This window comes from Pteropus medius, unplaced genomic scaffold (assembly GCF_902729225.1).
Source record: "Pteropus medius unplaced genomic scaffold, Ma_sr-lr_union100, whole genome shotgun sequence".
Taxonomy (NCBI): domain Eukaryota; kingdom Metazoa; phylum Chordata; class Mammalia; order Chiroptera; family Pteropodidae; genus Pteropus; species Pteropus medius.
In genome coordinates this window covers 266791-293004 of record NW_024348534.1, presented here as the reverse complement: position 1 = coordinate 293004, position 26214 = coordinate 266791, and the positions used below count along the sequence as shown (strand labels likewise).

Genomic DNA, 26214 nt, shown 5'->3' with positions numbered 1-26214 from the left:
CATTTTATCTTTGTTCTGAGTTTGTTCACCTGTGAAATGCAAATACAACCAGAATATTTTTAGAACATGGAAATGCTAATACCTTTTTCACAGGATTATAGGTTTAATTTTGAAAATCATTTTTACAAAGGCAGAGAGGTAAGAAAGTAAAGGGTCAGTTTGGCTAAAACAAAGGGTATATGAAAACAAATATTTAGAGATAAAAGTGAAAAAAGGAGGTCTGTAGCTTTGTGTTTATGGGCCTGACTCTATTGTTGCAAAGGAAATCAAATGAGAACATTCCCCCTTCGTGTTAGAGAGGGTGGAGTGCCCAGAAATTAAACTCATGACTCTTGGCTCCCCCATCATGTTTCTTTCAAGGTTTGCCTTTTACAACTGAGTAACTTGAGCTGGACTGGAAGGAGAAAGAGAAGCAAAGCATATGTGGTGATCGAAAATACAGTTGACCCTTGAACAAGGGTTTAAAGTGCGTAGATTCACTTATTCACAGATTTTATTTAACCAACTGTGGATCGAAAGCAGTTTTTCACATTCCCAACGGCAGACTGAAAATATAGTTTTCGATCTGCAATTGGTGGAATTAAGATTGCTAAGGGCCAGCTGTAGAGTCAAAAGCTATACTCAGATTTCAACTAAGTTGTGGTGGGTGCCCTTAACCCCTTTGTTGTTCAAGGGTCAACTACATACCAGGAAGGGAGTAGTTTAAGGAACATATTTTCTGAGGCCATATAATAAACTGCATGCTGGAAGACAAAGTGGGGTGGGGTCCAAGAGAACTAATAAAAATGCCCGGTTTTGTACTGAGGAAGTTAGAAATTTTTCTCTGCAAATATTTAGATAATTATTCCATTTACAAATGGTGAATCTTTATTCATGGAATAATGTATAGAATTAGCATGTTTGTTTTCAATCTGAATTATTCTGTCATTTTTGTTGCTGAAAATAATTTTGCATGTTATAAGTTTTTCACCTGGAGCTGTTACTGTCTGCTGCCAAGATTCTGGTGCAGATGCAAGATAAAAGGGTCCTCACACTTTCTTTCTGTCTGACTGTGACAGCCAAGATTGAATGAGGAAATATAATGGAGAAACATGGAGTTTTTACAGCTCAGAAATTACCTTGTAAACAGCTGAAGAGTATTTTTTACTCCAAAGAAGAATCTAAAATACAAATTTACAAGAGGGGGAAAAAAGTTTTTCAGGCTCTAAAAACTGTTACAAAATTAATATGATGACATGGTAGTGTTTCATCCTTTAAGCCTGCTAATGTTTCTTTTCCAGTGCAAAGAGAATGGTGCTTTTACTGTGCTTGTTGACAACTATGTGAGAGAGGAAGAAGGCACTGGGGTTGTACACCAAGCTCCTTACTTTGGTGCTGTGAGTAGTATAAATTTATAAGAAGTAAATGTCCGTGGCCACTGTGTGTGTGTATACATGTGTACGCATGTGCGTGCACGTGTGTGTGTCTCACTGCTCTTGCTTAAGCGATGGGGTCAACCTCTTTTCAGGCTCATTGCCCTCAAAGATTGCTTATAAAACTTGTATCTGCAATTTCTTTTCACCCTGAGCTGGTTTCTGAAAATGGTGGGCTAAATTCTATGTGTTACTAGGTGTTTAGTCTTTCTAAAAGGTGTGCAATATTTTCATTCATTCATAATTTATGTACATTACACTTTTGTTCTTTATGATATGTGATTCTATGAGTTTTGGCAATAGCATAGAGTCATGCAGTCACAACCATCAAAATGCAAAAAGGTTCCCTCACTGCAGCAGTGTTGACTATATACTGCATGATCAGAGGGAGAATTTTGACCTCTTCTCAAAGCTGTATGGTATGGTTAATTTTCACTTTTGCCCAGAGCAATTTTTTTTTTAATGTAATATTTTTAATGTAATTTGTATGTGAATAAAATAGAAGAGTATTAAGGGCATTAATGAGTATTAAGAGGATTAAGGGGATGCTTTTAGAGTAAACCAGCAATAACCAGCAGTCCCTGGATGAGTTACTTGGCATGTCTGGATTTCCTTTTCCTCCTCTGTAATGTTATTATTGCCTGCTTGTCTGAAAACCTGCTTGAATTAAGTGGAATCTTCTGTAGAGAGTGTTTAACACAGTGCTTGACGCTGTAAGAGTGTACACAGTTGCTGCTGCCAGTGTAATGTCTGCTGAGGACCTAGACTCCTCTCAGCTTGATCATTTTGTCAGCGATAGGGATTGCAAGCTAGTCTTTCCCTTGGTCATTTTGTTTCCATACTTCAGGGATTTTATTATGGAAATCTTTAATACAGAAAAGTAAAGAAAATATTAAAATAATTTCTGTGTTTACATCATCCAACTGCATGAGTTATCAGTAGTTTGGGAATTCCATTTTATCTATCTTGTTCCTTCCCCTTTTCCTGTGCCTTTATTTTGACTGAAGGGATTTGAAGCAAATCCTCAACATCCTATCTTTCATCTGCAAATACTTCCGTGCACATCCCCAATTGCTAAGGACTTTTATTTTTAATATAACCACCATGCCATTGTTAAACCCAATAAAATTAATAATTTCTTAATATTGCCTAATACTTGGTCAATATTCAAATTGTGTGGAAGCAATCTTGATAATACTGTTTACTGAGTTTTAGGAACTAGTCATATTTCAGTTATTCATAACAGTTTTAGAGTCAACTGATATGGTTGCTCTGCTGATAACTAAATAATAAAAAGATAACTTCATGATTTTTTGAAATGTGAGTAATTTGTCATTTACTATAGTAATACCTTATATATCTGTCCTGAATGCCCTGCAGGTTAATGTTATAGATCAGGTCTTTAAACTGCAACTTTTAACACCATTTGGTAGAGATTTTCTAAAAGACCTCCTATGTGCCATCTTTGCCAGGCGATACGCTATGTGATCTATCTACAGAGTCTATACTTCTGCATGACGTGTTGCACATCAACAGTCATTCTGGCTCCATTCAGGAATGCTTCTCTTAGCTAGTTGAAGTGGGTAGAGCTGTTTGTTCTCCACTAAATAATTCAAATCGCTCAGCTTCGGAGCTTTTCCTGTCTGTCACACAGATGCTTTTTGGGTCTTCCTTAATGGCCAGGCTGTCACTCCCCTGGCTGTTAGCACACCCACGTGTTGTATCACACCAGGCAGCCCTTCAGCACAGTGAGAGTTAAACACAGGCCCAGGTGGAAGCATATTTGCTTTGTATCTTGTCTTGGAGTCAAACCAGAATGTGATTTCAATATTTAGCATAAGACGATCCCTTTCATTTTTGATTTGGACAGCATGGCACAGTGGTGAAGACTGTGGACTCCAGAGACAGGTTGTTTGGTTTTGAATGTGAGTGTTGCCACTTTCCAGCTGAGTTATTTCTACGTGCTGCCATTTCCTCATCTGTAAAATGGGAATAGTTGTTGGGTTTTGCAGGGGGAACACATCGTTAAAATCTAGTGTACCAGTTAGCCTTCCTTGCAGCATCATTGTGAAGTTTGACCACTGTCTGACATTTTATATATTTACTCTAATTATTGTTAACACTACTCAAAATATCTTCCTGAAGTACTGTGATGTAATCTAGGCAAGCTTTGCTACCTAGAGCCCAGGTCACTTCTTTATAAAGTGAATACTACAGATTTAGATCAATATTGGCATCTTTCAGGTGCTTCTTGACAGGATGCAAATCCATATGCACATCAGGTCATGCCTTATACCTTTATGTGGTTCTGCTTTGTGTATACATGTATGTGCATACACACTGCTATTATAAATCAAATTTGATTTTGTTTTAATATATTCATGTGTGTCATTTCCCTTAATGGATACTCTGATACATATAAAGGTCTGTGAAATAATGGCTGGGAAGACTGGGCTAGATGATCTAATACCCTGTCTACCTGTAAGACTCTGCTGTTCTCTGAATGGTCTTTGAATTAACTTCAATTGAGAGAATAATTACAGCTGACTACATTTATTCATCAGAATACTGAAAAATTCTCCTGTAAATCTACCACCTCATACTCCTCTCTTGCCGCACCCTCATTTAAACTGTTTTATTCTTTCTTCCCCCGCTCCTTCTCTTTTTTCCCAGGATGATTATCGGGTCTGTATGGATTGCAACATCATTCAGAAAGACTCTGTCTCTGTTTGCCCTGTGGATGCTTCAGGCCGTTTTACAGCAGAAGTGACAGATTTCATGGGACAATATGTGAAGGTCCGTGACTGTATGACATAGAAAGGTGTCATTTTCATCATACTTTTTTCATTAATCAGTTTTTATGAAATAGCTTCCACATCTGGGATTTTTTTTTCCAGGAATTTATTTTTGTTTTGTGTCAGCACATAAAATCAGGAAAGATAGATATTATCAGCTATATTCTGAGGGTCTAGTATCTTCAAGGGAAACCTGCTGGAGTTTCAAGCATAGGAATTAGAAAAACTAGGCTCTTATTTGTGACTCATGAAGCAACTTTGTGATCTTGGGATAATCATTGCTGATTGAAAACTTCACTTTTGAATGATACGGAATATATTTAACAAGTATTCAAGTTATACAGTGGCTAAAATATGGACCAAGTATTTTTATAGTACATTTGTTATTTGTGCTTTTACTCATAGTAAAGGTATCCAAATATCATATTTTAGTAATATACTTAATTATATTGTGTTACCAAGTATTGTAGGGTATTTTAATGGCTAGATTTTAATTTTTTTAACAGGACGCTGACAAAAATATCATCAGGACCCTAAAGGAACAAGGCCGACTTCTCATTGCCAGCACCGTCACTCACAGCTACCCTTTCTGCTGGAGGTGAGAAGAAGTAAAGACTGTGTTGTAGCTAGAGCTTTAGATTTGTAAATACTCTTAATATATACGCCTGTTCCATTAATTTATGGTTCCCATCTCATTCGTATTCCTTAGAGTTAGTGTTTGGAAACTGCCTCCTTGTTTCAAGGAGAATTTTCTAAGTGCATTACAGTTATTTCTTTCCTCAGAAGTTGTGCGAGAAATATAGGTATAGACTGTAAATAAAAAACCCATTTCAATCTCCTGCTATACAGAGAACAACCCAGTTTTTCTCTACTGTTTTTTGTCTACTACTCATATAAAACACTTCATTTATGACACTTTTGGTCACCAAAATTATAGAGGTTTTTCTCCACACCAAACAATTCTCTGCCACACCTGTTGAATGTCCTGCAATTCAATTCAGTTCTAAACTGTCTACCCAGAGATAGCACCAGACCCCACAGATTAAAGGCTCAATTCCTCCACCCCACACACACACACACACACTCTCTCTCTCTCTCTCTCTCTCTCTCTCTCTGTCCCTCTCTCTCATACACACTCACACACTCACACACTTCTGATGCCAGTCAAAAACCCAGGTTGTCCCCTGACTAACTAAGTGTAGATCAGAAAGAAGTTCCAGCTACCTGCTCCTTGGGTTTGAATAATTTGCTAGAGAGGCTCACAGAACTTCGGGAAACATTTATTTACTTTTGCCATTTTATTAAAGAACATAATAAAGAATACAGATAAACAGCCAGTTGAAGAGATACCTAGGGAGAGGTCTGGGAGGGGCCCCTTGCTCAGGAGCATCTGTCCCAGCAGACTTGGGGTATGTCACCTTTTCCAGTATGTAGACGTGTTCACCAATATGGAATCTCCTCAACCCCCATATTTTTATCACATAGGCATAATTGAACATTAGCTCCATTTTTAGCTCTTCTCCCTTCCCAGGAGGAAGAGGGACAGGGCTGAAAATTCCAAGCTTCTATCATGGCTTGGTCTTTCCGGTGACCAGCCCTTATCCAAGAGCCCACCTAGTCATCTCATTAGAACAAGCGACACTCCTATCACCCAGGAAATTGCACAGGTTTCAGGAGCTCTGTGTCAGGAACTGGTATTCAACACCAAATATTAAAACAAAAGATGCTCTTACTGCTATTACTACTTATAAGATTTTTAGGAGCTCTGTGCCGGGAATCAGAGGCAGAGACCAATATATATACATAAATATGTAAATATACATATATATGTATATTTTCTGTTACCTCACATATACAAATATGTTTTGTGTTGGGGCAACATTTCTTTAGGGTGAGATGTATCTGAAAAATTTTCTAATGGATTTTAAAGAGAAATGTGTGATATAAGTTTTAATATAAGATCATTATGAAAGTATAGATGAAAGTGGAATATTCCATGGCATCATGTTCTGTTCCCACATTTCATTTTTGCTGAAGTTGACATCATTTTTTAGACAACTGTCACACACCAGCAGAACTATAATTTTTTCCTTGTTTTTTTAATAGCATTTGCCTTGTTCGTTATTTTTGAGCGGGATGGGGATGGCCAATACTGACGACATAGACATTAGTATTGTAGTAGAAATAAATATCAACAGATGGCCAGATAGGTGGGGATGATTTCAGTAAGAAAGTAAAGGTCATTCTTAACCTAGGTGCCTGTATACCTCAGTCTGACCAGCCACATTCTCCATTTTTGCTTCCCCAGGTCAGACACTCCCCTCATTTACAAAGCAGTGCCTAGCTGGTTTCTGCGGGTGGAGCACATGGTGGACCAGCTGCTGAGGAACAATGATCTCTGTTACTGGTGAGCAGTAAGATGTGCGCCTTCATAATGTCCTTTGTCATGTAGTTAGTAAGTATTGGTTTACACTTCCCCCCAAGTTATAATTTTAATAGCTGTCTTTCATTGCATATTGTAATAATAGCTATTTTTTATTCTGTATTTTTAGGAACACAATTTAATATATAACAAATAGCATCCTTCTTATGATAAGGCATATAGAGGAACTTTTTTTCAAAAACCCCATAGAAATCAGAAACTACTGTTTATTCAATTTACAAAAGGGAATGAGTCAAAAAAATCCATACTCAAGAATTCATCATCTTTAAGTAATTGTCATTTTCAGGGTAAACATTTATTTTTGGATGTACCTATAAAAGCCATTTATAATTACAGTTGACCCTTGCACAATGCAAGGGTAGGGACGCCACCTCTGTGCAGTCAAAAATCTGTGCATAAACTACAGTTGCCCCTTCATATCCATGGATTTCCAGCCTCAGAGTTGACCCTTGAACAGCACAAGTTTGAAATGCACAAGTCCATTGGAAAAAAAAAATTGCTTATAAGTGGACCCATCCAGTTCAGACCCATGTTATTCAAAGGTCAACTGTACTTGTTGAGTTCCTCAAATATGAAGATGCCTTGTGCAGTCTGGTTTCATGGATAAGCACTGTGGGGACAGAAGCCTTGCTGTTAGCTAATATCTGACTGCAGAGAGGTGTTACTTCAACCTGCAGGTACAAAAAATGATATAAGGCTGAATCTGTATTCCAGAAGAATGTTACTTCAACCTGCAGGTACAAAAAATAGTATAAGGCTGAATCTGTATTCCAGAAGAGTCTGGAGGCTAATTACTATTTCTTACTTCCCACAAGAACCCAACTCAACTTAAAAACTGCATTTAATTTTGGAAAAGTGGGGAGAATCTCAGGGCAGTAAAGGGAAATGGCTATCGCTTTCTGTATTTCCTGGCAAAATGACCCTGATTTCTCAAGAAAAAGCAGTTTTTCTGTTTATACCTAAGGAGCTCTTTAGTTTACCAGATGTGTGAAGTACTGGTTATGGAATATTAGTCCGGTAGCCTCATAGCGGATACAGGCCTATAAACCGACATTTATATAAGACTGTAACCAGAATACCTGAGAAAACAGGACATTTGGGAGCCTAGGGTAGGGTGCTCTAACTCAGCCTTGAGCTTGAGTTGAGAAGGTTTCCTGCAAAGCTGAACTTCAAAGGATAAGGAGCCATTTACCAGTCAGAAGCAATAGAAGCTTGGGGGTTTGAGGAGGTGGCCAAGGGTAAGGAGGGCTGCAGGGTACAAGCAAAGGCAATGAGGTGAGAAGCCGCATTCTAAGGAACTTGCCTCATTGCTGGAGCTTAAAGTGCAATGCCAAGGGGGACCACAGGTGAGCCTAGAGAGGCAGCTACCAACCTGCTACCAATAGCCCAGCCTATTCAGACTCTTATTTTATAGGTGATTAGGAGCACTTCCTAGTGAGTTACAGTAAAAGTTCTATTTGTGTGGATGACACAGAGACTAGATCTGAGTGGGTCAGGCTAACTAGCATCATGGTGACTGGTTAGAGAACTGCAGTAGTCCCCCAATTGGAGAGCAGGATGGGGAGACATGTATGCCATGGGATTTCTTATTAAAGAGCATCTTCACTAGGATGAATTCACAGCAGATAATAGCAACTGTGGGTCATCTGCTGCCATACAATCTCCTAGGAGTGAGTCCAGTGTTTCCATAGTGTTAGGTCCACAAAGCATTATACAGATGTTTATGCAGAACTCACATACAAATTTATTTACTAATGTTTTTACCTGTTGGGGTATCTGACCTGTTTATTGCAGGATCCCAGAGTTTGTGCGGGAAAAGCGATTCGGAAATTGGCTAAAAGATGCACACGACTGGGCAATTTCCAGAAACAGATACTGGGGCACTCCTATCCCTCTGTGGGTCAGCGAGGACTTTGAGGAAGTAAGGCTGGCGATGTGTCCTTGTGTTGATTTTTGCTGATGCCTTTTTTTGTTTGTGCTCTCTGAATATGGGATGAAAGACTATGGTTTCTTTTTTCTTTGCCTCTTTCTTATTTCATCTAGTTTTTTCTCATTATTCCTTCCTATAGTCATAACAAATAAGAATATATTTTTAGGATTTTTAATTTATTTTTACTTTTACTTTAATACAATTTTTTAAAATTTTCCTCTGTGTAAAAGTGAAGAATGCAATTTGTGTTTTTCTTGGGGAAACCATACATTAAATTCTGTTGCTTAGATTTCTTCTCCTTATAAGTTATCAATGAACAGAACAGACTCCAGACCTTGAGCTAGGTCATAAGGTGTTAAACCCACATTATAGCAATGAAAAAGGAAGATTTTTTAAAAATTACACAAGTATCACAGACCTTTAATCTATAAAGTCAGGTGATTGTGTGGGTGTATGTGTGTATGTCTATATATATGTGTGTGTGTGTGTATATATGTGTATATATATATATATGTGTGTGTGTATATATATGTGTGTATATATATGTGTGTGTGTGTATATATATACATATATATATATACACACACACACATATATACATATAAAACTATAGATGTATTCCCATGATAGGACCTTCTGTACAGCGCTGGAAACAACATGAGAGCAGTCATGAACCACAGCAGCCCACAAACTTCAGTAAATCTCCCATATGGAGGGGCCTGAAAGGCAACAGTAAAATAGCTGAATCACAATACTTTTCAAGACTGATCAGAAAGGGCAGAGAAAGAGGCCATGTCTGTTCACTAGGTATCATCAGACACTCCCTGGCCTGGTCATTCCCCCTATCTCTCAGCCTCCTTACCTGGACATAATGGTCACATCTTGTGGTATGACTGTTTTGATTCAGCACAAGAATTTAGTTGTAGCTTTGATTTGGAAAGATTCCAGATTGAATAGCCAAATTCAAGTGCCAAGAAGAAGCTATGATGCCTTAGAGTAATAGTCTAGGCATTTCACTTATTTTTGGCAGAGATTTGGACGAAGTAAATCATCAAAAAATCTTATACAGATAATGGCTATGAATGTTTAATATCCTCTTGGTATAGGACCTCCCTCTGATATAGGTAGCAAAGAAGTGACATCTGCTCACCTCTTTAGACAGTGACCTGCAGTCTTTCGTGAGGATAAGCCAGACTGGTGATAACTGTTCTGAAGAGCAAAGGTTTTTAACATGAATGTTACAGAAATTAATTCTGTGAGCTTTGCCTCTGAGGCACTCCTGCTTTTTAACTTTATTTTGACAGGTAGTATGCATTGGCTCAGTGGCAGAACTTGAAGAACTGTCAGGAGCAAAGATCTCAGATCTCCATAGAGAGAGGTCAGTTTCTGAATGTTTGATTCACGTCAGTTCTATCATTCAGAGAGCCCTGGGCTAGGTCGTAGCCTATTAAGACATGGTCTCTGTAGCAGATCACAGAGCTACTTGTAGAAATCACTTGCTTGCTGAATTACATTGTTGTTGATGACTCATGTCATATTGAAGAAGTTACCTCTGTCCTTGAATTAGATGTCAGGGGACTTTGGTATATAACCTTCCAGGTTGAACCCTTCTGGTGCTCTCTGAAAGCTTGTGATAACTGTCAATATTTCTGTTTGTAGATGCATATGAAAGAGCTTGTCAGGATGTTGTGTTTCCTGCTGACAATTAAACTGCAGGTTGTTGTGTGTGCTTAAAATGAATAGAAATGGCTACTTTTTTGTTTAATAGCATTGACCATCTGACCATTCCTTCACGCTGTGGGAAGGGATCATTGCGTCGCATCTCCGAAGTGTTTGACTGTTGGTTTGAGAGTGGCAGCATGCCCTATGCTCAAGTTCATTATCCATTTGAAAACAAGAGGGAGTTTGAGGATGCATTTCCTGCAGACTTCATTGCCGAAGGCATTGACCAAACCAGAGGGTGGTATGTTCCTTGTTCTTTCAAGTGCTTTGATGATTTGGTTTTATTTTAGCAGTTATTTTACATCTGTGTGCTGGGGAGGTTGTGTCAAATAAGACAAGCTCTACTCCTGCCCTCTACTCTTCACCACCAAGCAAACCATTTAAGTGTCTTTTGAGTAGGAGTCTTTTACCATGATAGGGCTGTTGTTTTAGAGTTTGAAGTATTTCACTGACAGAAAATAGAGATTTGTTTCACTGGAAGTTTAAGTGATGTAAAACACTTAATATGTATTTATAGATTGTTTTCTTCAAATCATTTACTCAAATGTTTAATGAGTATTTACTTATGAGATAATGGGTTGAGTGCTACAAATTTGAGGGATACTTGGAAATGTACAGATGTTAGGCTAGCCTTACAAAATTAACATTTTTTAAAAACCTAGATTTTAAAAAAGAACATTGGTATTGGTTTTACCTGGTGTCTTATATAAAAAAAAGCAGTACCTTTGTCCTCTTGATTATAAAAGGTAAGTTACCTTCTCTTTGTGGATGACCTTGGTGGGCCCAGGGTCTAATTATACTTTCATTAGTAATGTTTCTGCAAGAGTATTTAAGGAATATTGGTATTGTTTTCTGCGTTTACAAATTGCATTAGTCATCACAAACTGATTAAATTCCAGCCTTATTAATGTTTCAGAATGTGCTATTTTAAGTTTCTAATCCATTCCCCTATAGGAACAACTACCAGGCACAAACTCTTACTCTTAGGGCAGCGCAAATGACTCACCACTAAGTTATTCCTCTGAGGAGAGCTCTAGCAACTGATAACAGTCCTTATATGGATCCCTGTGTACATTCTGCCACCCTCTCCTTCCCTCAGGTGTGGGCTGCCTCTCATAAACACCAGGGTCCTCCTGACCTTCCTTAGAAGAAGGGATGTTTTGTCAGGTATTTATGCTAGGCATGGGGTCTGGTCTCCGCCCTCATCAGTTAATGTCCCATGATGGTCTTGGGGTACAAAATCAGGTTGGAGGTGGCATGAGAGCATCACTTACCAAGACAGCTTACAGGGATGTGATGTAGTTCTTTTAGGGAACAAGCTAACTAGCAAATAAATGACATACGTGATATCTGACAGAGTAAAACATTTTCTGTGTTCTTATAGTCTATCTTTTGACTTTTGGATGAGAATGCTTTTTGCATCTTTTATCAGACTGTTCATATGACCTTGTGCTAAAGGTGACACACATCTCTTGATTATCAGCCTCGTGTTTTGTGGAGGTCCTAACAGGCTGCCCAGTACTGCCCTGCTCTGCCTTGTAGCTGTCTATCTGGCTCCCCAAGGAGGGCAGTGGTACTCTCCTCAACTGCTGGGGAGTCAGTACCTCACTCCCAGCTTTTATTTGCTTTAAATAAAGCACATTTTTCTGATCAGAAGTTTTAATATGATTAGTCTACAGTGGGTCCTGTGTGTAATTTTTCAGCAATCCCACCATGATTCTAATATGTCACCAGAATTAAGAGCCTTTGCTTTAAGTGATTTATCAAGAAGTATAACAAAGCTAAAATAGAAATTATCCTCGACGGCCGTGCTACCTTGAACAAGCCCAATCCCGTCTGATCTCGGAAGCTAAGCAGGATCAGGCCTGGTTCCTACTTGGATGGGAGACCACCTAGGAAGACCAGGTGCTGTAGGCGTAAAAATTTTTTTAAAAATAAGGGATTGTAAGCTGACAAGGTCTTTGCAATCTGTGAGGTCAACCAGGGGTTGCCTCGCCTAAAAAAATAAAATAATAAAATAAATGAATGAATGGAAGGAAGGAAGGAAGAAGAGGAAGGAAAGGAAGGAAGGAAAGGAGGGAAAGGGAAAGGGAAAGGGAAAGGGAAAGGAAGGAGAAATTCTCAGTAAATAAACACTGGTTTTTTGCCTATGCTTAGACTCCTTTTCTGTTTATTTGTTTATTTTTTAAACTATTTCTTTGTGGGTTTTTTCCAGGTTTTACACCCTGCTGGTGTTGGGCACAGCTCTCTTTGGACAGCCGTCTTTCAGGAACGTAATTGTGAATGGGCTCGTCCTTGCAAGGCAGGTGCACTCCTTTGTGTAATGACAGCTTCCAAGCCCCCTTCATTTTTGCAGTCATAGTCTGGTTGGATCTAACCATTCTTTGTGAATAGAGGAACTTAGGAATGCCCCAGTTCTTTTCCTACTGTTTTTTTCCCCTCTGCTTTTATACTTCTTGCTGCGTATCCTTTTCATCCAACTCCTGTCCTGTGCACTTCTCCATCTTTAGCATTCTGTCTCCACACATCCTTCTATCTTAGGGAGAAGGGCTGAATTGAGAGCTAAGCCTAATGGAGGAAGTGGAAAGAGAGGACATTCCTATGATACTTCTAGTGATAAAATAATATTTCTCATTTTAGAATTTTATGAAGTACTCATATAGCTCTTATTTAATCTGTACATCGGTTCTTTCAAATACATTTTTGTTGTCCTCTTTTTAACATACGAGGAAATTATAGGTTCAAGAGATTTCTAGTATTATATGAAAGTCTTATTTTTTCTTTGCATCTACTGCCTCTAGTCATTAAGAATAAAAATAAGAAAACAAAAATGTTTGCATAGATACCCTGCTTTGTATGCTGTGAGAAGGGGAGGATGAAACCTAACACTTTATGCCAGGCCTTCTTGTAGGCATTTACACATCTTCATTCATTTAATCCCCAGAACTGTTTTGAGTTGGGTCTTTTAATTACTTTGTTTTTGACATTAGAGAAATTCGAAGCACAGAAAAAGTAAGCAGCTTGCCCAAGGTCACATAGCAAATAAGTAGCAAATTCAAGTACTATACCCAGGCAGTCTAGCTCTACAGTCCGCATTTTTAAATTTCGATTAAAAATTTTATTGAATTGTAGATTTGTATGCAGTTTTTTTGTTGTTGTTTTGTGTGTTTTTAGTTTCAAGTATACAGTACATTGGTTAGACATTTATATAGTTTATAAAACGATCCCCCTAATTCCTCATTCTCTCCTCTGCGTCTCCACCTAGCCAGTACATTAATGCTAACTGCATTCCCTGTGCTGTACCCCACATCCCCGTGACCATCTATCAACTACTCATTTGTACTTCTTTAACCCTTCACCCCATTCTCCCAACTCCCTCAACCCACCTCCCCTCTGGCCTTCACCAGATTGTCTTCTATATTTGTGAGTCTGTTTCTGATTAGTTTGTTCTTTTTGTTCCTTAGATTTCACATATAGTGAAACCATGTGGTATTTACCTTTCTCTGACTTATTTCACTCAGCATAATAACCTCTGGGTCTACCTATGTCATTACAGATGGTAGGATTTCATTTTTTTTAATGGCTGAGTAATATTCCATTGTATATATGAATCCACTTCTCTATCCAATTGTCTGTTGATGAGCATTTAGGTTGCTTCCACATCTTGGCTATTGTAAATTGTGCTGCCATGAATATAGGGGTGCATAGATCTTTACAAATTATTGTTTTGGTTTTCTTTGGGTAAATACCCAGAAGTGCAGTTGCTGGGTCAAAGGTATATATATCTATTTTTAATTTTTTGAGAAACAAACAAACTTTTCCATAGCAGCAATTTGCAATCCCACCAACTGTGTATGAGGGTTCCCTTTTCTCCACATCCTTGCCAAACTTGTTGTTCTTTGATTTATTGATAATAGCCATTCTGACAGATGTGAGGTGGTATCTCATTGTAGGGTTTGTTTGGTTTTTTTTAATTTTAATTATATTTTATGGTGACATTGGTTAACAAAATCTGGTAAGTTTCAGCTGTACACTTTAACAATAAGGCATATATATATTTACACTCTGTGTTCACCTCCCATAGTTAGATTTCATTCTGTCACCACATATTTGACCCCCTTTACTCCGTCTACCTCTCCCCTCACCCCATCCCCTACCCACTGGAAACCACTAGTCTATAATTCATATCCATGAGTCTCTATTTGTTGTCCTGTTCATTTGTTGCTTTTAGCTTTATATCCCAAATATAAGTGATTTCATGTAATTTTCCATTTTTTCTGTCTGGCTTATTTCGCTTAGCATGATTATCTCGAGGTCCATCCATGTTGTCTCAAATGGCAGTATTTTATTTCTTCTTATGGCTGAGTAATTTTCCATTGTATATACATACCACAGCTTCTTTAGCCAATCTTCTATCGTAGAACACTTCAATTGCTTCCATGTCCTGGCCACCGTGAATAATGCTGCTATGAACATCAGTGTACAATTATCTTTTCAGATATGGGTTTTCAAGTCTTTGGGATAAATACCCAGTAAAAGGATTGCTGGATCATATGGTAGATCAATTCTTAGTTTTCTGAGGAACGTCCATACTGTTTTCCTTAGCAGCTATACCAATTTACTCTCCCACCAGCAGTGTATGAGGATTCCTTTTTCCCCACAACCTCTCCAACACTTGTTATTACTTGTCCTGTTGATGATAGCCATTCTAAGAGGTGTGAGGTGGTATCTCACTGTGGTTTTGCCTTGCATTTCCCCAATAACTAGTGAAGTTGAGCATCTTTTCATATATTTGTTGGCCATTTGTATGTCCTCCTGGGAGAAGTGTCGGTTCAGGTCCTGTGCCCATTTTTTGATTGGATCCTTTGTTTCTTTGTTGTTATTGAGTTGTATGAGTTCTTCAGATATTTTGGATATTAGGCCCTTCTCAGAGGCATTGCTTGCCTCTGAGAAGGGCCTAATATATTTTCCCATTCGGATGGTTGTCTCTGTAACTTGTCTCTGTAATAGGTTTCTTTTACTGAGCAGAAGCTTTTTAGCTTAATGTAGTCCCATTCATTTAGTTTAGCTTTTATTTCCCTTGCTTTTGAGGTCAAATTTATAAAATCCTCTTTAAGTCCAAGGTCCTGGAGTTTAGTTCCTATGTTTTCTTCTATGCATTTTATTGTTTCAGGTCTTATATTCAGGTCCTTAATCCATTCTGAGTTAATTTTGGTGTGTGGTGATAGACAGCAGTCTAGTTTCATTCTTTTGCAGGTGGCTTTCCAGTTTTCTCAGCACCATTTATTGAAGAGGCTTTCCTTTCTCCACTGTATGTTTTCACTTTTTTGTCTAAAATTATTTGCCCATATATATATGGGTTTACTTCTAGACTCTCAATTCTGTTCCACTGGTCTGTGTGTCTTTTTATACCAATACCATGCCGTTTTGGTTACTGTCAATTTGTAGTATAATTTGAAGTCGGGCAGAGTAATGCCTCCAACCTCGTTATTTTTTCACTGGATGGCTTTGGCAATTCAGGGTCTTTAGTGCTTCCATACAAATCTGATGATTTTTTATTCTATTTCTTTTAAAAATGCCGATTGGATTTTGACGGGGATTGCTAAGTGTTTTGATCATACATGGATGCTGTATCTTGTCGAAGGCTTTTTCTGCATCTATTGGTATGATCATATGATTCTTCTTCTTTATTGTGCTTATGTGGTGTATCACAGTAATTGATTTCCGTATGTTGAACCTTCCCTGTGCCATTGGGATGAAGCCAACTTGATCATGGTATATAATCTTTTTAATATGTTGCTGTATTTGGTTCATTAGTATCTTATTTAGGATTTTTACATCTGTGTTCATGAGAGAGATTGCTCTGTAGTTTTCTTTTTTTGTGTTGTCTTTACCAGGTTTTGGTTTCAGGGTAATACTGGTCTCATAAAATCATTTGGGAAATACCACCTTCTCTGATTTTTTGGAAGAGTTTGAGGAGAATAGGTATGAAATCTTCTTTGAATATTTGGTAGAATTCACTGGTGAAGATATCTGGTCCTGGACTTTTATTTTTTGGTAGGTTTTTGATGATTGTTTCAATTTCCATACTGCTGTTAGGTCTATTTAGATTTTCCAGTTCTTCCTGATTCAGTGTAGGAAAGTTGTATTTTTCCGAGTACTAGTCCATTCTTCTAGTTTTTCAAATTTGGTGTTACATACTTTTTCATAGTATTCTTGTATGATCCTTTGTATTTCTGCGGTATCGGTCATAATTTCCCCTTTCATCCTTATTTTGTTTGTTTGTGTCCTTTCTCTTTTTTCTTTAGTGAGTCTAGCTAGGAGTTTCTCAATTTTATTAACCTTCTCAAAGAAACAGCTCTTTGTTACATTTATTTTTTCTATTTTTTTTCATTTTCAATTTCATTTTTATCTGCTCTAATTTTGATTATTTCTCTTCTGCTGACTTTAGGCTTCACTTGTTCTTCCTTTTCTAGTTTTTTAAGGTGAAGCGTTAGGTTGTTTTTTTAGGCTCATTCTTGTTTTTGGAAATAGGCCTGTAATGATGTGAACTTTCTTCTTCTGACTGCTTTTGCTGTGTCCAAAATGTTTTGTATGTTGTACTATCATTATCATTCGTTTCTATGTATCTCTTGATCTCTCTTTTTATTTCTTCTCTGACTCAGTCATTCTTCAGTAGCATGTGGTTTAATCTCCATGTATTTGTGGTTTTTCCTGCTTTCATTTTGCAGTTGATCTCTAGTTTCAGAACATTATGATCAGAGAATATGGTTGGTATGATTTCAACCCTCTTATATTTGTCGAGGCTATCTCTGTGTCCCAGTATGTGGTTGATCCTTGAAAATGTTCCATGTGCACTGGAGAAGAACGTATAAGCAGCTGTTTGGGGATGAAAGGCTTTGTAAATGTCCATTATGTCCCATTGGTCTAATGTGTCATTTAAGGATGTTACTTCCTTACGATTTTCTGCTTAGAGGATCTGTCCATATCTGACAGTGGGGTATTTAGGTCCTCTACTGCAATAGTATTTTGATCTGTTTCTCCCTTTAGTTCTGTTAGTAATTGCTTTATATATTTCGAGGCTCCCTGATTGGGAGCATAGATGTTAATAAGTGTTATGTCTTCTTGATGCCTGATTCCCTTTTTCATTATGAAGTGTCCCTCAGTATCTTTCTTTACCTTTTTGATTTTGAAGTCTATTCCGTCCAATATTAGTACCGCTACTCTCACTTTTCTTTGAATGCCATTAGCTTGAAATATCATTTTCCAGCCTTTCATTTTGAGGCTATATTTGTCTTTGGAGATGAGACATGTCTCCTGGAGACAGCATATGGTTTGGGTTTGGTTTCTTGATCCATTCTGCAACTCTGTGCCTTTTTATTGGTGAGTTCAGTCCATTTACATTTAGGGTGATTATTGAAATATGAGGTCTTCTTACAGCCATTTTCTCTTCTGCTTTCTGGTAGCTTGGTGTTTCCATTGCTTCATTGTCTTTGTGTTTCTGTTTTCTTTATTTTGGTTGGCTTTTGTGGGTTTTCTCTTTGGTCCTTCTTGTTTTATGTTATATACTTCAGTTCTGAATCTCTGGTGTGTGGTTACCATTACGAATATGTAAAGGATAGTTTTATATATATATAGTTTTATATATATATATATACACACACACACACACACATACAGTTGTCCATTTACTGCTGCACATGCCATATCTCCATTCCCCTTTGCGAATTTGGATCTTTGAATCTTCCCCTTTTCAGTCATTGTTGTCTCAGTTTGTCCCTATATATACTGAATGTTCATTACTGTCCTGCTATAGCAATTCTCTTCTTATTATTTAAGCTTACAATGCTCTGTTCTTAGTAAGGGTTGCACTCCTCTGCTCCTATTTGCCTGATAGTCACTTTACTCCTAATTATGCTTTTTTTGTGTGCATCATTTTGTTTTAGGTGAGCTGACTCCTTTCAGTATTTCCTGTAGTGTAGGCCTCGTACTGGAGAATTCTCTCAATTTTTGAATGTCTGGAAAGGTCTTTATTTCTCCTTCATATCTAAAAGAGAGCTTAGCTGGGCTGGATACATTATTCTAGGCTGGTAGTTCCTTTCACTTAATATTTTGAATCTTTCTTTGCACTCCTTCTGGTGTGCAAGATCTATACCGAGAAGTCCAATGAGAATCTAATGGGTTTTCCTTTATAAGTTACCATTTTCTTCTCCCTGGTTGCCCTGAGAATTCTGTCTTTGTCTTTGATTTTTGGTAATTTTAATACAACATGTTTTGGAGAAGGCCTTTTTGGTTTGAGATAATTGGGTGTTCTGTTGACTTCTTGAAATCCAAGCTCCAGCTCATTTCTTAGATTTGGGAAATTCTCATCCACTGTTTGTCTGAAAATGCTTTCTAATCCCTGCTCCTTTTCCTCCCTTTAAGAATGCCCATTATTCTTATGTTTCCTCTCCTGATGGTATCAGCTAGTTCTTGTATTTCTCTTTCATTATTTTTCATTCTTCAGTTTCTCTCTTCTTCCTTCTGATTTATTTCTAGTTTACTGTCTTTGATATCACTGATCCTTTCCTCCATTTAGTCAACTCTATTTCCTAAGCTTGCTTTTTCATTTTTTGAACTACTGCAGTGTGTTTTTTATCTCTAGGAGATCTATTCTGTTCTTTTTCGAGAGTTTCATTTTCCTTGCTCGCTTATCTAGGTGTTTTTTCAGTTCCTGAAATTGTTGATAATGACTCATTCGGAACTCACTGAGTTTTTTCAGAAGTACCATCCTAAATTCTCTGTCATTTAAGTAGCATATGTCTATGTCTCTAAGGTTATTTTCTAGAGATTTTTCTCTTTCTTTCTTTGATGCCTTACCATCTTGTTGTTCACAGTGTTTAATGGACTATATCTCCTACTGTGCATTAATGGCAGTGTATTCTGCTTTTTTTCCAGAAAGAAGATTTATTATATAAAGGTCTCTTTTTAGCCTGCTGCAAAGAAGGCACTTTTCTTTTGGTTTCCAGTATGTGGCATCTAAGCCTCTGAGATCCGTGCTTTTTGAAAAGCCTAAATAATATCTTTTTATTTTCTTTTATATATTTATTCACGCTCACTACCCTAAGTCTCAGTCCCTGTCATTGTTAGCAGTTTCAGTAGCATTTGCTCAGATTCCTCTGGGGCTCTGTAGTGTTTGGTCTTGGTGGATATGGGTGTGGGGCCCTCTGAGTTGGGGATTGATGGCTGTGGCTCAGCCTCGGTTTTATAACCGCGGCTAGTATAAAGCAACTGTTGTTTCTCTGCTGTCCCGCTTCTCTGCTTTCTGCCTGATGACTGGGCCCTACAGCCAGCTGCATGGAACTCACAACTCTCCCTGGCAGGGCTATTCAGGGAACTCGTCACACCTTTTCCTCTCCTCCTCCTCCTACAGGGAGCTCCTGAAGCTGCAAGAGGCAGCTTTTTTATTTCTCTCAGTCCATCCCCCTACAACCAGGATAGCTCTTATGCTCAGATCCCACACTCAGCCATGCTGTCGTGCAGTTTGGGTAGATGTTTTTCGTTGAGTATTAGATGTTCAGCTTATTATTGTTTCAAGGGCAGAGATCTTGGAACATCTCTCATTCCACCATGTTTCTCCAAAATCCTCATTGTGGTTTTAATTTGCATTTCCCTAATGATTAGTGACCCTGAGCATCTTTTCCTATGTCTATTAGCCATCTGCATTTCTTCTTTGGAGAAGTATCTGTTCAGGTCTTCTGCCCACTTTTTAATTGGATTGTTTCTATTTTTGTTGTTGAGTTGTACATGTTCTTTATATATTTTGGATATTCACCCCTTATCAGATGTATCATTAGCGAATATCTTCTCCCAGTCAGTTTTTTTATTTTGTTTCGTTGATGGTTTCCTTTGTCGTACAAATACGTTTTAATTTGACGTAGTCCCATTTGTTTATTTTTTCTTCTGTTCCCCTTTCCCTAGGAGATATATCTGAAAAAGAATTCCTGTTAGTAATATCAGAGAGTTTACTGCCTATGTTTTCCTCTAGAAGTTTTATGGTTTCGGGTCTTACAATTAAGTCTTTAATCCATTTTGAGTCTGTTCTTGTATACAGTATAAGAAGGTGGCCCAGCTTTTTTCTTTTGCATGTACCTGTCCAATTTTCCCAACACCATTTATTGAAGAGACTATCTTTACCCCACTGTATATTCTACCTCCTTTATCATATATTAAGTGAGTATACAGGCATGGATTTATTTCTGGGGTCTCTATTCTGTTCCATTGATCAATCTATCTGTTTTTAAGCCAGTACCATGCTGTTTTCATTACTGTAGCCTTGAAGTATAGTACGATATCATGTAGTGTGATACGTCCAACTTTATTCTTCTTTCTCAAGATTGCCACAGCTATTCGGGGTTTTTTATGCCTTTACATAAATTTTAGGATTATTTGTTCTAGCTCTCTGAAAAATGCCATTGGTGTTTTGATAGGGATTGCATTGAATCTATGGATTACTTTGGGTAGTATGGCCATTTTAGTGATGTTGATTCTTCTTACCCATGAACATGGTATATGGTTCCATTTATTTGTATCTTCTTCATTCTCATTTTCTGAGAACAGATCTTTTACCTCCTTGGTTAATTTGATTCCCAGGTATTTTATAATTTTCAATGCAATTGTAAACGGGATTGTTTTCTTAATTTCTCTTTTTGAAAGTTCATTATTGATGAAAAAAATGCCACTGACTTCTGAATATTCATTTTGTAACCTGCTACTTTACTGAATTCATTGATCAGTTCTAACAGTTTTTTTGGAGGAATCTTTAAGGTTCTCTCTACATATCATGCCATCGGCAAATAACGAGAGTTTTACTTCTTCCTTTTCAATTCGAATGCCTTTTATTTCTCTTTCTTGTCTTATTGTTGTAGCTAAGACTTCCAATACAGTGTTGAGGAGGAGTGGTGAAAGTGGACATCCTTCTCTTGTTCCTGATTTTAAGGAAAACACTTTTAGCCTTTCCCCGCTGAGTATGATGTTAGCTGTAGGTGTGTCATATATGGCCTGTATTATGTTGAGGTATGTTCCCTCTATTCCCACTTTGCTGAGAGTTTTTGTTATAAGTGAATGCTGGATTTTGTCAAACACTTTTTCTGCATCTATTAATAAGATCATATGGTTTTTATGTTTTAATTTGTTAATGTGGTGTATCGCAATAATTGATTTGCAGATATTGTACCAATCTTACATCCCAAGACTAAATCCAGCTTGATCATGGTGTATGATATTTTTAATGTATTGCTAAATTAGGTTTGCTAATATTTTTTGAGGATTTTTGCATCAATGTTCATAAGAGATATCAGCCTATAGATTTCTTTTCTTGTAATGTCTTTGTCTGGTTTTGGAATCAAGGTAATGGTGGGCTCATAAAAGGAGTTAGGGAGCCTTCCCTTTTTTTGAGTATTTTGAAATAGTTTGAGAAGAATAGATGTTAATTCTTCACTGAATGTTTGGTAAAATTCGCCTATGAAGCCATCTGGTCCAAGACTTGTTTTTTGGGAGGCTTTGATTACTGATTTTCATTGGAAGTAGTCAGTCAGTTCATATTTTCTGTTGCTTCTTGACTCAGTGTTGGAAGATTATATGTTTCTAGGAATGTGTCCATTCTCTCATATTGTACAATTTGTAGGCGTGTAATTGCTTGTAGTATTTTCTTATGATCCCTTTGTATTTCTGTGGAATCCATAGTTTTTTTTCTCCTTTCATTTCTGATTTTATTTACTTGAGTCCTGTCTTTTCTCCTTGATGACTCTGGTTAAGGGTCTGTCAATTTTGTTTATCTTTTCAAAGAACCAGCTCTTTGTTTCATTACTCTTTTGTATTGTTTTTTAGACGCTATTTCATTTATTTCTGCTCTGGTCTTTATTATTTCCTTCCTTCTATTCATTTTGTGCTTTGTTTGCTATTCTTTTTCTAGTTCTTTTAAGTGTAAGGTTAGATTGTTTATTTGAGCTTTTTCTTTTTTCTTTTTCTTTCTTTCTTTCTTTTTTTTTTTTTTTTTTTTTTTTTGAGGTAGGCCTGTGTTGCTACGAATTTCCTTCTTAGGACTGCTTTCACTGTGTCCTATAGATTTTGAGCCGTTGTGTTTTCATTTTCATTTGTCTCTAGGTATCTTTTGATTTCTTTCTTGATCTCATTGATAACCCATTCATTGTTTAGTAACATGTTATTTAGCTTCCATGTATTTGTGTATTTTCCCGGTTTTTCCTTGTAATTGATTTCTAGTTTCATAACATTATGATTGGAGAAGACAATTGATATGACATCAGTCTTATTAAATTTATTTTGAGACTTACTTTGTGTCCTGACATGTAGTCTATCCTGGAAAATGTTCCATGTGCTCTTGAGAAGAATGTACATTTTGCTGCTTTGGGGTAAAATGCTCTGAAAATATCTATTATATCCATCTATCTGATCTAGTGTTTCTTTTAAGCCCATTGTTTCCTTGTTGATTTTTTGCCTGGAAGATCTGTCCATTGGTGTCAGTGGGATGTTAAAGTCTCCTACTATGAGTGTATTACTGTTGATCTCTCCTTTTATGTCAGTCAATAATTGCTTTATGTATGTAGGTGCTCCTGTGTTGGGTGCGTACATGTTTACTAGGGTTATGTCCTCTTGATTTATTGATCCCTTTATCTTTATGTAATTCTTTTTTTTTTCTCTCTTATTAGTGTCTTTGCTTTAAAGTCTATTTTGTCTGATATAAGTATCACTACCCTGGCTTCTTTTTAAATTTCCATTTGTATGAAATCTCTTTTCCATCTCTTTACTTTCAGTCTGTGAGTGTCATTTGATCTGAATCGGGTCTCTTGTAGACAGCATATGCATGGGTCTTGTTTTCTTATCCATTTGGCTACCCTATGTCTTTTGATTGAAGCATTTAATCCATTCACAATTAAAGTGATTACCGATAGGTACCTAGTTACTTCTAGTTTATCAGTCATATTTGTTATTTCTATTTTCTTTTTTAGCCCTTCTCTTTTTACAGAAGTCCTTTTAACATTGCTTGTAATACTGGCTTTTGGTGTTGAATTCCTTAAGCTTTTTCCTATCTGGGAAATTCTTTATCTCACCTTCTATTTTAATCAAAAGATTTGCTAGGTAGAGTATTTGTGGTTGTAGGTTCTTGTTTTCCATAACTTTGAATATTTCTTGCCTATCCCTTCTGTCCTGCAAGTTTCCGTTGAGCAAATTTCAAATATACAATACATAATTACTAACTAGTCACCATGTTGTACATTAAGTCTCCAGAAAGTATTCATCTTATAACTGAAAGTGTGTACCCTGTAATCATTATCTTCCCTTTTCCTCCAACCTCCGTCATCTGGTAACCACCATTCTACTCTCTCATACTATGACTTCGACAATTTTTTTTTTTTGATCCCACATATAAGAGCATATAATATTTGTCTTTCTTGTGTCTGGTTCATTTCATATAGCATAATGTCTTTCAAATGCATTCATGTAGTCACAAATGCAGGATTTCTTTTGTTAGAGATAAATAATATTCCATTGTATATTTTGTGCCAGTTTTTTTTTCCCCTTGGTTTTCTTTTCCTCCAGCTTTATTGAAATATAATAGACAATTACTTATTGTACAATTTGTTGGTTTTTTTTTAAATTATAGTTGGCATATAATAATATACCAGTTTCAGTTGTATAGTGATCGTAGATCCACATAACTCGTAAAGCGGTCACCCCATTAAATCTAGTACCCTTCTTTCCATTTACATATTTATTACATTATTAACCATCTTCCCCAAGCTGCACTCTACATCTCCATGTCTATTCTGCAACTGTCCATTTGTACCTTTTAATCTCTTTGCCTTTTTTTACCATCCCCCAAACCCCACCCATCTAGTAGTCCTAAAAATATTCTCTGTATCCGAGTTTATTTCTGCTTTTGTTGTTGTTATTTGTTGTTGTTGTTGTTGATTTTGTTCTTTGGATTCCACATGTACATGAAATCATGTGATATTTCTCTTTCTCTGTCCGATTCATTTCAATTAATACAATACCCTCTTGGTCCATCAAGGCAATATCTTTTTGCATCCCCTTCCTTTTAGTCTGTGTGTATCTTTTAATCCGAAGTGAGTCTCTCATAGGCAGCATACATAGGAGTCTTGTTTTCTTATCCATTCAACTCTGTCTTTTGGTTGGAGCACTTAATTCTTTTCCATTTGAGGTACTTGTTGATAGGAATGTAGTTATTACCATTCTTTATTCCTGTTTTTGATACATGTTTTTTCTTCTTAAAGAAGTCCCTCCTACATTTCCTATAATGCTGGCTTGGTGTTGATGAATTCCTTTAGCTTATTTTTGTCTGAGAAGCTCTTTATCTGTCCTTCAACTCTAAAGAATAGCTTTGCTGGATAAAGTATTCTTGGTTGTAGATCCTGCGTTTTCATCACATCGAATATTTTGTGCCAAGCCCCTCTGTCGTGCTTGGTTTCTTTTGAGAAATCAGCTTCCAGTTTTATGGATGCTCCCTTGTAGGTAACTAACTGCTTTTCTCTTGCTGCTGTTAAGATTCTCTCTCTTTAACCTTTGGTATTTTAATTTTAGTGTGTCTTGGTGAGGGCCTCTTTGAGTTCCTCTTTTTTGGGACTCTCTGGGTTTCCTGGAGTTGTATGTCTCTTTCCTTCACTGTGTGAGGGAAGTTTTCTATCATTCTTCAAATAGCTCTTCAATGTCTTGTTTTGCTTCAGGTATCCCTATGACCCAGATATTTTTACATTTAATAGTGTCTCATAGGTTCCTTAAATTTTTATTATAGTCTTGGCTTCTTTTTTCTTGCCATTAAGATTGAGTGTCCTTGGCTTCCCCATCCTCTGTATTGGCTATTCCATCCTCTTCTTTATTCACTCTATTGATTTCTTCTAATATACTCTTCATCTCAGGTAATGTAATCTTCATTTCTGACTGGTTCCCTTTTATAATTTCCATTTCCATTTTTATGTTTTTTATCTCTTTTTTAAAGTTCTTACTGAATTCATCTATACTTCCCCTGAGTTCACTGAGCATCTTTAGAGCCAGTGTTTTGAACTCTGCATCTGTTAGATTACTTGACTCCATTATTTCTGTATCTCTGTTCTGTTCTCTCATATGGTTTCTGCTCCTTTGTCTTCCCATTTTGGCTGCCTTTCCATGTCTGTTTCTATGTACTAAGCAAAGCTCTCAAGTCTCCCTGTCTTATTAGCATGGCTTTGTGTAGTAGGTGTCCAGTGGCACAGTCCTGAGAGGGGTTCAGCTGAAGGCCAACTTCAGCCCCAGTCTGTGCCCCTTCGGGACCACCTGTTAAGATTTAGCAACTAATATACAGATACTGTGCTTTTAGTCGCCTCAAGAAACCACACCAGGCAGGGAGGTAGAGGGAATCCTCTGGGCAGCGATCTTCATTATCCATTTCGGTGACATCTCAGCTCTGGCGGCGCTGAGTCTGCACACTGGAGTGGGGAGGACTCAAGAGAGGAACAATGGATACCACTGTCACTTCTGCCTGGGAGAGAGCCTCACCTCCAGCCCTTACTCCCACATCTCAGTGTCCCCCTGTAAGTCCCTGGTGCCTCTCATGTAGCCAACCCAGCGCTGGCGTTCAGAGCGAGCAGATCTGTCACAAAAGTCCGCTCACAGACACCGCCTCTTTAAGAGGCGTCTACAGCTGCCGCTGCCACCGCCATAGCGTCAGTCCCACTCAGCCACTCAGGACCAGGCAGCCTCACATCTTCACCCCATCCTACTTTCTACTGTTGCAGGTTGGTTGATTATTTCTCTCCCTAGTTGTAGTGCTTCTGTTCCTCTAGATCCTGGGTGACTTTGCTTACTGTTCACTCTTTGTTTCTGTCACAACTTTGATGTGGTTGCAAGAGGAATGAA

General features: G+C 37.5%; 1 protein-coding gene and 1 pseudogene across 5 annotated transcripts in view; both read left to right on the top strand.

Moving 5' to 3' along the window:
• Nucleotides 1-26214, top strand: part of IARS1 (isoleucyl-tRNA synthetase 1) — an 87164-nt gene that overhangs the window by 26722 nt on the left and 34228 nt on the right. For 4 of the 5 annotated variants that reach the window (XM_039880357.1, XM_039880354.1, XM_039880355.1 and 1 more), the window contains 8 exons: nt 1281-1376; nt 4086-4208; nt 4714-4805; nt 6516-6614; nt 8445-8571; nt 9885-9958; nt 10349-10543; nt 12518-12604. In XM_039880357.1, coding sequence (XP_039736291.1) covers nt 1281-1376; nt 4086-4208; nt 4714-4805; nt 6516-6614; nt 8445-8571; nt 9885-9958; nt 10349-10543; nt 12518-12604 — 893 coding nt within the window. The remainder of the gene's footprint in view (nt 1-1280; nt 1377-4085; nt 4209-4713; nt 4806-6515; nt 6615-8444; nt 8572-9884; nt 9959-10348; nt 10544-12517; nt 12605-26214) is intronic. The other variant, XM_039880356.1, reaches the window with a different exon arrangement.
• On the top strand, nt 12101-12219 carry LOC120616795 (uncharacterized; annotated as a pseudogene).